Source organism: Phyllostomus discolor, chromosome 7, assembly GCF_004126475.2.
Source record: "Phyllostomus discolor isolate MPI-MPIP mPhyDis1 chromosome 7, mPhyDis1.pri.v3, whole genome shotgun sequence".
NCBI classification, from domain to species: Eukaryota; Metazoa; Chordata; class Mammalia; order Chiroptera; family Phyllostomidae; genus Phyllostomus; species Phyllostomus discolor.
This window is the reverse complement of record NC_040909.2, coordinates 63,931,365-63,946,140: the sequence shown is the minus strand read 5'-3', so window position 1 is coordinate 63,946,140 and position 14,776 is coordinate 63,931,365. Positions and strand designations below refer to the sequence as shown.

The following is a 14,776-nucleotide window of genomic DNA, read 5'->3' as shown; positions in this document are numbered from 1 at the left end:
TAAAATTTCTATGCTAAACTGTTCGGGTCTTTTTTGCCCTAACAGAATTTTAATTGTTTTTTTACATGAAAGAGTTTAATTATTTCATTACTTCATTTTTAAAAAGTCTTTGCAAATAAAAATAAATTTTTAATTTCACTTTAACTTTGTTTTATAAAATCTCTTTCCTATTTCCTGGTAAGAATTACATATTGCTTCCCAATTATAACCCATCATTCCCCTCCATTTGCTTTAATAATAAACTTGAAATAGTTGGAGATGTTTTGTTTTGTTTTTTGACCACACAAATGAATGCAGAGACCAAGAATGAATCACTGGTGTGTAAAGTTCAAATTGTTTAACGAACAGTTAACACTCAGGATCCTTCAGGATGGATCAATTAGGTAAATAGGTTAAAATTTGTTTTTTAAATAAGGGAATTCCTCTTACTTTCTTTGCATCAGTCATATTTAAGAGTCACAGTGTTTATCTTTAAACTAGGAGTATCTCTCAATGTGCTGTGGACACATGTGAGATGGGATTCTATTCTTAAACTTGTTACAATTTCCCTGTAATTAGGAAGCTATATGTCCAGATAGAAAGATGCTAACAAGCTCCTGCAGTTTTCACCCCTCCAAGAAATGAAAGACCCAAAACAGATAACTCACTGCAGTGAAAGCATTATGTGCTCTGCTTATTAAAGCACAGGAAGCTCTTCTGTGGTTTAGATCTGAAGAGACTTTCTAAAAGAGTCAGATTCTATAGCCAAAATTATTTACTAAATAAAGAAGAAAATTAAAGAATGACCATGGAACACATTAGGGGAAAATGTATATAAGTTATTAGAAGAGGCTCATTTTAGATAACTTGTGCATTTTTAAACTCTCCCAAAGAAAGATGGAAAGATACTGCCATCGTGATTTTTCGTGGAACACCACTCCTACCCCATTAAGTGAAAGTTACCACTAACCTTACAGGAATTTGCAAATGTAAAGCCATGGAACAATTAACGGGGTTGGCAATGGCAAATATGATTCGGACAGGTCACTATGACCAAATACACATTCAGATAAATAAAACTAGAAAATGTAAAACATTGGTTTGGCAGAGGGCTTGGTCAAACCAACAAGAGTGACGCTCACATACCTTAAGGACTTCCATCGGCACCTGGGTGGCAGAGGGGAGGGTGGTGGGCACGCAGACGTTTATGGCTGGTGTCTGACTCACGGGCACTCTCTGTTGCATGAATTGGGCTGCCTGCAGCTTCTGCTGCTGCTCCCTGCGCTCCTGCTCCTGCATCTGCTCACGCATGAGTTGCTGGCGTAGCAAGATTCGTGATGTCATACTTGAGGAGCTTATCGGAGGCTTAGAGGCCCCAGGATGCTCCTCAGAACTGCTGTGAAAAACCAAGAAAACACACATTTAGTTTCCCAATGAGATCCTTCATTTGTATTTTGGGGTACCCTAAATTGCACCAAACTATAAAATGAGCCTGTGCAAATATAATCAAATTGTAGAGTAGTACTCCACATAATTGAAAATCAAGAGATGACAGGACTGAAGACAGTAATAGTTAAGTCAGCTTGACTACATCTAGGCATTTTTATCATGTAGCTTACATTGATTTTTGTTTTTGTATTGTTTTATTTACATTTTAAACTGCATGTTACTCATCAGTACCAAATATAGCACCGCCATACAAAGGGCCAAGAAGCAATGAATCTCAATGAAACCCAGATTTCCACACTTAAAAATGAATTGCTTTTTCGTAACTGAATCTAACAAAATAACTACTCTTACATGTTATCCCAATTCCTTGAGGATGTCTAAAATGTTTACTAACATGGAGTACTTTAAAGAAAAGGTGAATTTTGTCAATGGGGCAATTTTTCTAAAATATGGGAGTAAAAATCATTAATAAAAGAAGCATTTGGACAAGAATGTTAACACATAGTCTTTGGGAAAGGGTGCAGAAGATGAGCTCGTTTGACACCCTGTTTCTTCTCTGCCTGGTTTTGTTTGTATTGTTTTTTTTCTTCTGATTCACATTGGCATGCCCTCTCCTACATGCACTCTGTGATTTCCCCACAAAGCCTACTTCTCATGGTTGGGTACTTACTCTTCCCACAATTATTTAAAATGCTTAGATACTAGTCATAAGTTAAGAAAAAAAGACTTCCTAATTTTCTCAGTATGGTTCTGACTGCTTATCTTGCCAGCTCCAGGATATCAAGGTTTTAAATCCCTCTTTGCCTCAGTCACCACACCCAGAAAAGAGGGATAACAATAGTTTTTTGCCCAATTACCCATTTAACAAAGTGAGAGTTGTTTCTTAAGCTTCCAAGTTGCATCATTATACTTTAAAGCCCTAGCTCATAGGGATTTTGTGAAGATTTGATAAAATAATTAAATAATTCACATAAATCCCCAATTAGAATGAGAACCATGTAGTATTGCCTCAATAAATAGTCACTGTCACTATTACTATCATCTAGAAAATTTAACTTTTTAATTCCTAGCAATGTAGTTTTCTAAAAAAAATATGTTTAGGACAAACAATATAAAATTTTACCACTTGGGAATGGAGAAAAAATATTTGAGAAAATATTCACTCCTATGTAAGTTACTGTTCAAGGGAAGCACCTTTAGCTTCCTTTCTTAAGTATAAACCCCAGTATTGTCTTTATCTTCTAACAGGAGAAAAAAAAAAAGCCTGTCAATCACTAACTATCCTCATAATTCCTACAAGCTCTGCAGGTGACAAAACATGCTAAACTATGACAAACGTTTGTGCTTCACTGGCCCACTGTTCCAAGAAACTACATAATAAAAATCATCCTAGCAGTTTACTTGTTACTCACCATAGGAAACGGTTTTGATAAATTGTGATAGGTCCATATAATGCAATGCTATGCAGCCATTTAAAATGATATAGAAATATATTTATTGTTTTGAATAAAAATTATACAATACACTTATTTTATTCATTCTTTAAGGCATACTTAATCATTTTTTTGAAAAGGACATAAGATTTTATTTTTCAATTATAGTTTACATTCAACATTATTTTGTATTAGTTTCAGGTGTACAGAACAGTGGCTAGACAATCATATACTTACCATTTGTGACAGCATAGATCAGGGATGTCAAACTTATTTTCACCAGGGGCCACATCAGCCTCACAGTTGCCTTCAAGGGGTTGAATGTAATTTCATCTCCTTAACAGTTATGGAGTAGTTACATTTATACAGTCCTAAAATTACTTTGGCCCTTTAAAGGCAACTGTGAGGCTGATGTGGCCCCCGGCAGAAATGAGTTTGACACCCCTGGCATAGATGGATCTAGAGGACATCATGCTAAGTAAAATACACACAATCAGAGAAAGACAAATACTATATGAATTCCCTTATATGTGGAATCTAAAGAACGTAATAAGTGAACAAACAACACAGAAACAGACTCATAGAGAGAACACACATGGTTGACAGAAGGGAGTGTTTGGGGGGCTGGGTGGAAAAGGTGAAGTGATTAAGAAGTACAAATTGGTAGTTACAAAATATTCACAAGGATGTAAAGTTCAGCACATAAAATGTAGTCAATAATATTGTAATAATTATGTTATCTGTAGTGCCAGGGAGTATTGGCACTCCAGAGGTCTGCCTGGAAAAAGTCCAACCATTGTTAATGTAACAAGAATGGTTTGTGCAGCACTGATGTAACCTGGCAGCCAAGGAGAGTGAACTGGAATGTGCATGTATGAACAATGACAACTTTACTGTACTAGTCAGTGGGGGTGTTAGATGATGTTGAGTGAGCATGTGTACTGAGTGGTTGTCACATTCAAAATGACTGAGCAAGTAGAGCAAAGAATCTGAATCAAATTTTGCATTAAGCTTGAATATTCCTCTGTGGAAACTATCCAGATGATTCAGAAGTCTGCAGCTATGGGCAACTGATGACTGGCAGCTTCATCACAACAACATGCCTGCTCATTCATCATTTCTCGTGCAGAGTTTTTTGGTGAAACATCAAATCACCCAGGAAACTCAGCCCGGATACAGTTCAGATTTGGCACCCTGCAACTTCTGGCTTTTCCCTAAACTCACCTTTGAAAGGGAAGAGATTTCATACCCTCAATAAGATTCAGGAAAATATGATGGGGCAGCTGACTGTGTTTGGGAGAAATGTATGAGGTCCCAAGGTGCCTACTTTGAATGGGGCTGAAGCATCATTGTCCTATGTACAATGTTTCTTATATCTTGTATCTTCCTCAATAAATGTCTCTATTTTTCATATTACATGGCTGGATACCTTCTGGACAAGCCTCATATAATAAATTTAGAAAAGCCAGGTGCAAAATGGTATTCAAGACATGATCCAATTTTTTAAAATGTTCACTAATGAAAAGGTTTAATGATAATATCACTCTGAATCATTGCTGGTATACTTATATTATTACAGTCCTTTAAGAAAACAACAGTATTATCATAGGCTGTGAAATTGTTCATACAATTTAACTCAAAATTTCATTAGTGGACAACTTTCCTAAGGAAATAATGAAAAATGTAAAAAATCTGACATTACAAACTATTTTCAAATTGTATAGTATTTGCAACCACCTAAATCTGTCCCTTAATATGAGAACAGTTAAGAAAATTATGAGGGAAAATGTTAGCCAAAGGGTACAAACTATTTGTTACAAAATGAGTAAGTTTGGGGGATCTAAGGTACAGTATGGAGGTTATAGGTAAGAATATTGTACCCTGTACTTGAAATTTGCTAAGAGAATTCTTAAATTCTTCTCTCTACAAAAAAATGAGTTATTTAGCTTGATTATAATAATTTTATAATATATGCATATATCAAATCATTATGTCATATACCTCAAATACATACAATTTGTATATATTATACAAATTATATACATATAATTGATATATAATTTGACATATCAATTATACCTCAACAAGACTGGGGAAAAATAAAACCATTTAAGAGATTCCTTAAGAGTTTTAGGAAAAGTAAATCATAATACATGAATGATACATGAATTAACAATATGGTATTTTTTAAATGTACGAATGTAAAGCAAAGAGGAAAATGAATGTCATAGGAGTAAATTAAAAGGTAGGATTCAAAAATGTACTCACATTCTAATTTAAAATAAGTAAAGTATATGTATGCTAACAAATACACACATGACTAGAACTGAATGTTAAAAGATGATCATAGTTGCCAGAGTGGAAGTGGAATTATAGGTAAATTTCTTTTTTAATCTTTTCCCCCTAAGTTAAATAAAACCATAATTATTTCTCTCAATGGCAAAATATATGCCACTAACTTAAGAACAAGAAGAAATCAGGAGTGATCCAAGTCACCATTTACCTAGAAAAAGGAGAGTAATCCATCACAGACAATATTTTGACAATAAGATGGGAACATAGTGACTGTCTCTAGCATGCTGGTTCTCTTGGAAGTCTTCTGCATCCCAGAAGAACCCTCTTTTTTACAGCACACACATAGACTGAACAATGTTGATGGCCTGCTTATCATTGTAAAACCTAGTATTCATCCACATAATAAAGCAGCCATTACTGAAAATAACCTATTCACCTGGTAAAGGTCTACTAAAAGACAATCAAAACTAAAGTGTACTTTCCTAAATCAAGAAAAAAAGGCAGGGGTAAGGGGTACTATTTTAAATAAATAAATAAACAACACTCTTAGTATTCAAAGCCTATCAGCTTAAAACATTACCAGAGAGGCTGATCCTTTTGATAAAACCAGGAGCAAACCTTTGTGCTCTAGCAAATGCAGCTGTGGAATAATCGCACTAATTAGCTGCTCAAGAGAAGCCATTAGTTGTGATACTGGTGAAAAATCCTTTGAATTAACAGTAAAGCATTCTTGAGACATTTTAAATTAAAATTATGAGTTACCAACCACATTAAGGCTTCAGACTTCAAAGTCCACAACAATTTCATTTAAAGTATTTACTGAAATATCCAATCAGGAAAAAAAATTAGATCGTAGACTTACGTAATAAAAAAACTCCACTTAAGAAAATCTAGCAGAGCTCACTAATTGACATTATTAATAAATCTTCCAAAAATAAAGAGAAAAGGAAGACTGTGGTCACTTCACTGCACACACCTCCTGTGGGATAGTTTTATGTCATTAAGATAACTCCCATATTCTCACCTTCACTTTTGATCTTTTAGCATCCTTTTCTCTTAGAAATAATTGAACCTGCAATTATCACCTTATAGATAAAAATGAAGATATCCACACTTCCAAATGTTAGCAAGACAAATGAGCATAATGTTTTAAACTCATAATTGAGATGAGAACATTACAAGTGACCAAAAAGCTCATTTTTAAAACAAGGACCTGATACGTAAGCCACTAATTGTAAACAAGGAAAGCTGCCCAAGTGCATTTAATTTTAAAAGCTAACTGAACTTATCCAGGGCCGAAGAAGCTCAGTCTGTATTAGATAATCCTAATTCCATGAGTCTGATTCCTTTTAATCAGGTTATGTAAAGGTCATTTATTCAACAAATAGTTACTGTTTCCTCTGTGCCAGGTACTGGGACTACTTTGTCTCTAATCTCCCATATTTTAAAGCAATGACCATGTAATTTTTAAGAGATGCCTTAAAATTAAGTCAATTATATGATTATCTGACTCTTATCTAGTTCCACGTGGGAAGATATACATCTCACCATAAGAAATAACCTTTTGAAAGCAACTAAAGAGGCAAAAGCTTTTACTGGCACTTATCAGAATCACTGAAGCCAGACACACAGCTTCCCTGAGAACTGGGAACTGCTGAATAGTGACACCAGCAGGACTGATGTCAACTGGGCTCAAATTCTATTGGGTTGGCCAAGAAGTTTGTTTGTTTTTTTCTATAAGATAGCTCTAGTAGCACTTAGTTGTCTTTAACTTTACTCAAAACAATTTTGTTAGATTGTCTTGTGACAGCTATCATATTAGCTATCAGCGGCACTTTTAAAAAACATCAAATTAGTGAATTTTTGTGTAGCCATGTTAATAGTGAAGATGGAAGAAAATACACAACATTTTTGGCATATTGTGTTTTACTATTTCAAGAAAAGTAAAAACAGAACTGAAAGGGAAAAAAAAAGATTTGTACAGTGTATGGAGAAAGTGCTGTGACTGATTGAACATGTCAAAAGTGGTTTGCAAAGTTCTGTGCTAGATATTTCTCACTGGTTGATTCTTCACGGTTGGGTAGACCACTTGAAGTTGATAGCAATCAAATCAAGACATTACTGAAAACCAAAAACGTGGGAGATAGCCGACATACTCAAAATATCCAAATCTATAAAGTTATTGTAAAAAATTTTAAATTTGTCTTTCATTTTACAGAAAAAACTAAACAGACTTTTTGGCCAACCCAATAGTTCAGTCACCGGTGAGCAGTGATCTTTAAGGAGCCATTACACTTCTCTGCGCCTCTCCAAAATGTTCCTCCCAAAGGTATTGGGTTAAGTGAGTAAATGTTAAAGTGCTCAATCCAGCAGCTAATATATATATGGATACTAAGTAACCACTGGTACCTACCAGGTGGTCATATGCTCCAGGTTACCTGGCATATTCCCAAATTCAAATAGTTCATTCCACTGCCTTCATTAACCACTTAGAAGAATATTAGCAATTCCATTAAATCCATTACCCCACCATCCAAATGATATCTGCCTGACTACTCCTCACCTTTGACACTGATACCAAATCCTTTACTAGGCCTTATAAATGAGTCTCCAGTCTCCCCATCAGGGTCATCCAAGGTAGGAAACTTGTGGTTGGTTGAAACTTGGTCTAGGCTGAAGAAGGAGCTGATAAACTTTTCACTGCATTTCCTCTCTTCATTTCCTCACACAGAATCCAGCTCTGCCACTTACCAATCTATAATTGTGGCCAAGTTAGTACATCTCTGAGCTTTGATTTTTCTTATTTATAAAGAGTGTTTAATGTATCTGTTTGTTGGCATTGTGATGATTAAAATCTATAATAGATGTAAAAAGTTAAGCACAATGATTGAAACATAGTCTAATATATAGGAACAGAGTTCAAAACTTAGTAAAAAATAAAAATTAAATTATGAACATACTACTTTTTTCCTGATGCAGGGAGGTGATTTTGTATATGCAAGTTTGGACCATAGCAGATTCATCTTTTAAGGTTTAGGCAATCCATATTTAATTCAGCGAACTTCCCAGTTTTTCAGAGTTGAAGAGAAAAGATTATTTCTCCTGGAATTATCTCATAAATTATAAAAATCCTAGCATTTTTCTCCAGGAAAAATTAACATTCATTACAATCGGTTAGCTGGTAGAGCTCAAAGCCAAGCATTTGCCTACACAAGGGCACAATGTAATTCTGTCCAGGAAAGCACAACGGCTGATGTTCGCATCTACAGTGGAGACACAGAAAGGCACGATACTGTTATCTTCATTAAGTACAGATGAGAAAGCTACGTCACGGGTAGGTTAAGCCACAGGAGTTTCCAAATGCACACCGGTGGCTATCACAAAATCAGCTGAGTACACTGTCTAAAATCAAAATGCCCAGTCTCCATTGCTAGAAATTGATTTCAGTTAAGGTCAGTCCCAGGCATCAATATGTCTACAAAAATTATGCAATTGATTCGGATGCTTGGCCATGTTCTCAAACTAATATTCAAATACCCAAGATCACCCAGCCATTAGTAGGAATTGGGACATGAACCCACATCTCTGAGTCTAGGACCAGAATACTTTCATCCATGCCTGAGGAAATTCACATTCCATTCCCACCACCAGAAGTATGACAAGAGCTCTGAAGAGTCCTTCCAATACAGTACCAACATGTGGAATGGGATGGAATGGGAGGACAACCCCTGCCAGTAGGCCATAAACCCAGACAGACAAAAACATTGGTCCAGAAATTGCCAGTGGATCTTTCTGGTTACAACTACTTTATCATAACTAAAAGGAATACACAGGCTGAATCTATGGAAACTGCCTCAAAATGGTTAGTTCTGTCAGCTGAAATTCTTAGGAGTCTTTTGAAAGTGCTTCCAAGTACACACATCACTGAAGTAAGAGCTGGTAAATGGATATGTCTTTTTAAATGACACTCTAACACTTCAGAATGATCAGCACTTCCATTATCTTAATCTTTCCAATCAAGAAATCACTTTGTAAATGTAAGGATGACTTTTTTCACCATGTAGAGTGGAAGCAAGTACCAATAAGAAAAGATTGAAATTGAAATAAGAAAGGAAGACATTATCACTTGTACTTAAAATAGCTGAGAATATAACCTATATAAATGTGAAAGTACCACATTTCAGAGATTGGCTTCAAAAATTGAGATCTTCTGGACTTTTGTCACTGCCAACCTTGTGTTTTAGTGGTCAAAAGAAAAAAAAGGAAGCCTGTCAAAATTCCTGCATTTTCCAACATTACCAGCTCAAACAATAAATACTACAAGTTTCTGGTGCAGAGAAATTAAAATACTTCGCAAAGTGTAGCCAGTTTTTATCCTCTTCTTTCCTTAAAAAAAAAAATATTTGAATGCCTTCCAAAGGCCAGGTTCTGCTGGAGGGATGTCACAGTGTCCAAAGTGGACAACATCCCTGTGCCTTTCATTACACAAAAGGAGGAAAACATACTCAAGAATTACCAATGATATATAAGTTAAAATCTGAAATCTGTATTTTTCAACAACTGAACCCCAAATCACTGATAAAAATTGGAGGGTTATTCCTTGCCCTGACTGGTGGTTCATTTGGTTGGAGCATCATCCTGTACACCAAAAGGCTGTGGGTTCAATCCCCAGTCAGGGCACATACCTAGGTTGCAGGTTCATTCACCAACTGGAGCACATACAGGAGGCAAGCAATTAATGTTTCTTTATCATATCAATGTTTCTCTGTGTATCTCCCTTCCTCTCTCTCTAAAATCAATAAACACATCATCTGGTGAGAATTAACATAAAAGATTATATTCCTTATGCTTCCGTAGGTACCATTAAGAGTAAACTCAATAACTGATTAGACCAAAATCAGGAGAATCTTAATAATGATCCCAATACACCAATATGCTTCAAAAAAGAGTACAAAAGAATATCCTGAGGCACAGGAAGAAAAAATTAGAATATTATAGGTACATATATTTTATACATTATTTTTTATTTTCTATATTTTTGTACATGTTATATATATAATGTTAGTACAGTGGCACATATACACAATTTATAAAATAAAATAAAAATATGTTGAGACAGTTTGCTTGAAAAAAACTCTTTAGGAGTAATGACCAATAATTTTTAAGAGAGTATATAATGTTTTTCCAGGTAATTTTCATCATCAGATTTTGTTTATGTTGGTTATTTATACCACTCCCAAACAAAGGGTTTATCATTCCTATACACTCCAACTAAGGAGAATGTCACTCTCTTATAAAAAAATATTTTCAACTACAGATGTGAAGATGCCATTTTCTCATTTAATGTCCACACTGATTTACATTTTTCACAGATGCCACTATGGGGTGGCACACTCTTAATACTCAATTCCCTTCAAGAAACTGTCTCTGAGAGTCACACCATCAAATAGTTCTAAAGCAAATGAAGTTGAGGTGCCCCACACTCAAGCTTTCTGTCTTTCATATCAAGCTTCCTTCTACTAGACTGCACTCTAGACTTCTTGCTTACTCTGTCCCACCTTGGAATCCCATTCACATCTAACTGCCATGTTTTTTTTTTGTTGTTTTTTTTAAAGATTTTTAGAGAGGGAAGGAAGGGAGAAAGAGAGAGAGAGAGAGAAACATCAATGTGTGGTTGCTGGGGGTCATGGCCTGCAACCCAGGCATGTACCCTGACTGGGAATCGAACCTGTGACACTTTGGTTCACAGCCCACACTCAATCCACTGAGCTACGCCAGCCAGGGCATGCCATGTTTTAAAGGGATCTGAAAAACTCATCCCTCTCTGAGATGTATGTAATTAATATACTCCACTTAGAGAATTTTAAAAGGAAGGACTTTTTAATGCAAAACTCTTGACAATCTAATAACAGAATTCAGACGTCAGTGTGAAAATAATTGCAAAGATCTTTTTAAGGACAGAAAGCCCTTCCATTCTTACTCAAATGATTTCACATGCACAGGGTATGCTCTTTATATTTGTCTAGGCAACATTATAACACATCAGAGAAAATGTAAAAACTTTACACTATCATTCTTAACAACTACCACATGTCTACCAAGTTTGTATACTGAGTGGAAATCAAGACAAAAGTGCAAACTGTGGTGTCAGGAGAAGTCAATTAGTGTACCTTTCATGGTATAGGAGGCAGTCTTACAAATAGTAATGATTTATGGTGGTCATGTGTTTTTTTTAATTTATTTTAAAATTAAATAAATTATTTACTTTACTTAATCTTTACTTAATCTTTATTGTATTTTTCCACTGCTATTTAGTACCTTTATACTTCCCTCCCCCAGCAATCACCATATTGTTGTCCATATCCATGAATCCTTTTTCCTTTCTGCTCAATCCCTCAAACCCTTAACCCTTACCCTGCTGAACGCCCCCCACTCCCTCTTAGCTGTTACCCTGTTCTCCATCTATTTTAGCCTTTGTGACATTATGGTTGGACCTGGAGAACATTATGCTAAATGAAATAAGCCAGTCAGAGAAAGACAAATATCAAGTGACTTCACTCATATGTGGTTACAAGTTATTTATTCCTGTCAAGGATTCTGTCCCACTTCTTTGGTAAAATACCCTGATTTAAATTTGAAGAACCAGCCTCCTCACTTTCAGTTCATGAGGTTATGGTGGTGCTAATAACTCCAGACATAGAAACACAACCCAGGCTGGCCAATCACATCAAGCTGGCTTGTGCCACAAGATGGTCCAATAAGTCAGACCTACACCTTTGACTAAAATTATTAGGGTAAAATAAACCTCTTTATACTAAGGTTTGGAAAGATGATGGAAAGTAAATATGGAACTTTCTGGGCCTAGCTGGGGGAAAAAAAAGCCAAACTAGATGAAAAAGTAATGTGACTTGAAAGAGGAAACAGAACTGGGAAGAAGGAAGAACAAAGAAGGAGCCAATGTTTGGATAACAGTGAACACCTGAATCAAACCATCCCTGACCCCTTGATAACTCTCCATGTCAAATATTGATTTACAAGGGCTCCACTTTTGCTTAAGCCAGTTTGATGTACTCTGGTACAAACACATACAGTTTTTTGTGGCATTCTAGAAAATAACAGTTATTTTGAAAAAACAATTATCCAAGTTTCAGCTACAACTTAACCAATCTAGTATCCATTCCCCTATTTTCTCCTTGTTTGGACAGGTATACTGCTACCTACAATATTTCCTTCCCCAGCTTTCCAGGAACTAGACTGGATTCACACCTAGTTTTGCCAATGAGATTTAAGCAGAAATGTCATGTGGTACTTCCAAGAATTCTCCTTAAAGAGATAGACTGTTCTTAAAACTTCTGATGTACATGTCCCCTGGAATTTGGCTGTAATAGCAGGGGCTCTAGCAGCTCTTTTGGACCACTCTAGCAGCTCTTTTGGACCATCAGGATAAGATGAGCCCCAACTCCCACCCCAGATTTAAAGATGGAGCTGGAATATACCTGGTTCTTCATGAAGACAGGAATTCCTGTTTTATTCATGTATAAATTCCCCAACACAGAGAAGAATAGCTGACACATAATAAGATGTGTTCAATGAGATAATTACCTGTTCAATGAGTAAATTTGGTGTCTCTACACTAACAAATACCCTACCTCATAAAATTGGGTAATACTAGAACCTTAGTGTTGGAAGTCCTTTACTCAAACCCTTTCTTAAATCATTCAGTGACAAAGATACATTTTTCCAACAAGATTTGAGCTCTAAAGACTTACTGTATTTCCTTAATTCTAAGACAAATTTTCCCTTTACATTATCCAAGTCAGAATAGATCTTATAATCAATGTACATGTTTAATAGAATTTTCTCCTCCCCCAAACAGTTGCCTTATAATCAATAGTAAATTGGACATAGGGAAATACATTTGACAGGCACGTACTATAGCGCACTGGACTATTTGTGGTCCCTCAAGAGCTGAAATGAATTATACTTTGGGGTAATTCAGAAATATGGGCTTGGAGAGACCCATCAATAAAAAGGCAGATGAAGAAATATCAATTCATTCAGTGTCCTAAGTGAAGATCCACTGAACATAACCAAGAAAAAGCACAAACCCTGAAGCCAGAACACCTAGGCTGAAATCCCTTTTAGCTCTATTACTTTACTTACTCAAACCTCAATTTCCTCATTTATAAAATGGAAGCAAAAAAAAGTACCCTTGCCACAGAGTGCTTATGCGAATTAAATGTGTTAATAAATGGTGGTTGACACACCACATAAACAATAGTGAAAGTTTGACTAGGGTTTCTTCTCCACTGTGTTTTAATTCCTGCACTGCCACCCTCTGAGTACCTTAGCATCTCATGACTAGTGAAAACTGAACTTATTTCTTAGGAAGCCAAAATATTAGAATGTTGCTATGGTGTTCCTTTACTTTCCTAGAGAAAAATACAAGAGAAACAATTAACTCACAGTGTGTATCCTCCCTAAAATAACAAGACCAAAGAAGTTAATGGGCAACAGCTCAGTGAACAAGTTTTGCCAAAACTCTGGGCTAAGAATTTCATTCTGACAGTTTGTAGGGGAAGTATGCTCCTGTGGCAAGTATCTTAGTATGCTCCTGTGGCAAGTATCTTAGTTGAATGGAACAAACCATTCAAAATTCAAAAAACTTCAAAATACTTAAGCAAAAGTAGTTAAAATTAAGAGTTAATTTGGGTGTACATTGAAGGGTGACAGCACTACTTTTCTTATGCTGCATTAGAATGACATGTTTTAGCCATTCATGACATCCATTAATTTGTTTAAAATTAGTATTTTAAAACTTACTAAGTTATGAAGGACATTCTTACAGACTATGAATCACTAGGGGCAGCTATCATCTCATGATTACCTGACTTACAAAGGAGAAATTTAAACATTTCTAGCATGATGACATTTTTAATCCATGGCTACATATATTTTGTTCATAAAAATGCTCTATCATTTTAGAGAGATAAGTATCATATTTTTCAGACTATAAGATGCACTCCCCCTGAACCAAATTTGGGAGGAATAATGGTTGTTAATGCTGCTGTTGAGTTCTGTTACATTTACAGTGGTGAAATATTATGTTATTGAATATTTTACTACATTTTTTGCTTCAAAACTTTTTTTCCTATTTTCCTCCTCTAAAACCTAGGTGTGTCTTATGGTCTGAAAAATATGGTAATTAAACTGCTTCAGTGACATGCAGAATGAAAAAAAAAATCTATAAAAGCAAACTCAATACAGCAAAAACAGCACAAGAAATTAGAAATCATTTTAAAAGCTTCTATAAGACTTTTTAAAGTTATATCTACTAAACACTATGAACTGTAACCATACTTAAATTTGTGGGAACTTTTTTCTTAAGAATGAGATTCCCAAAATAGTTCAGCTACATTTAGTATTTTTCCATTATTCTTGCCATCTTCAAACACACCTTCACAAGCTGCTGAACATAATGCTCTTCTGATTCAACGAGAACCTCTCTCATGACCCAGGAATGTTCAGTAAATAATTATTAAGCTCCAGAGGTGGCTTTTGCATAAGTTGATTTGCTGGAATGCCTATTCACTTAGGGACACAGCTTTTAGCATTGTTTT

At 35.5% G+C, this 14,776-nt stretch overlaps 1 protein-coding gene across 1 annotated transcript in view; it reads right to left on the bottom strand.

Moving 5' to 3' along the window:
* MITF (melanocyte inducing transcription factor) overlaps nt 1-14,776 on the bottom strand; it is a 246,141-nt gene that overhangs the window by 91,042 nt on the left and 140,323 nt on the right. The window contains 1 exon segment of the mRNA XM_036031004.1: nt 1,126-1,375. Coding sequence (XP_035886897.1) covers nt 1,126-1,375 — 250 coding nt within the window.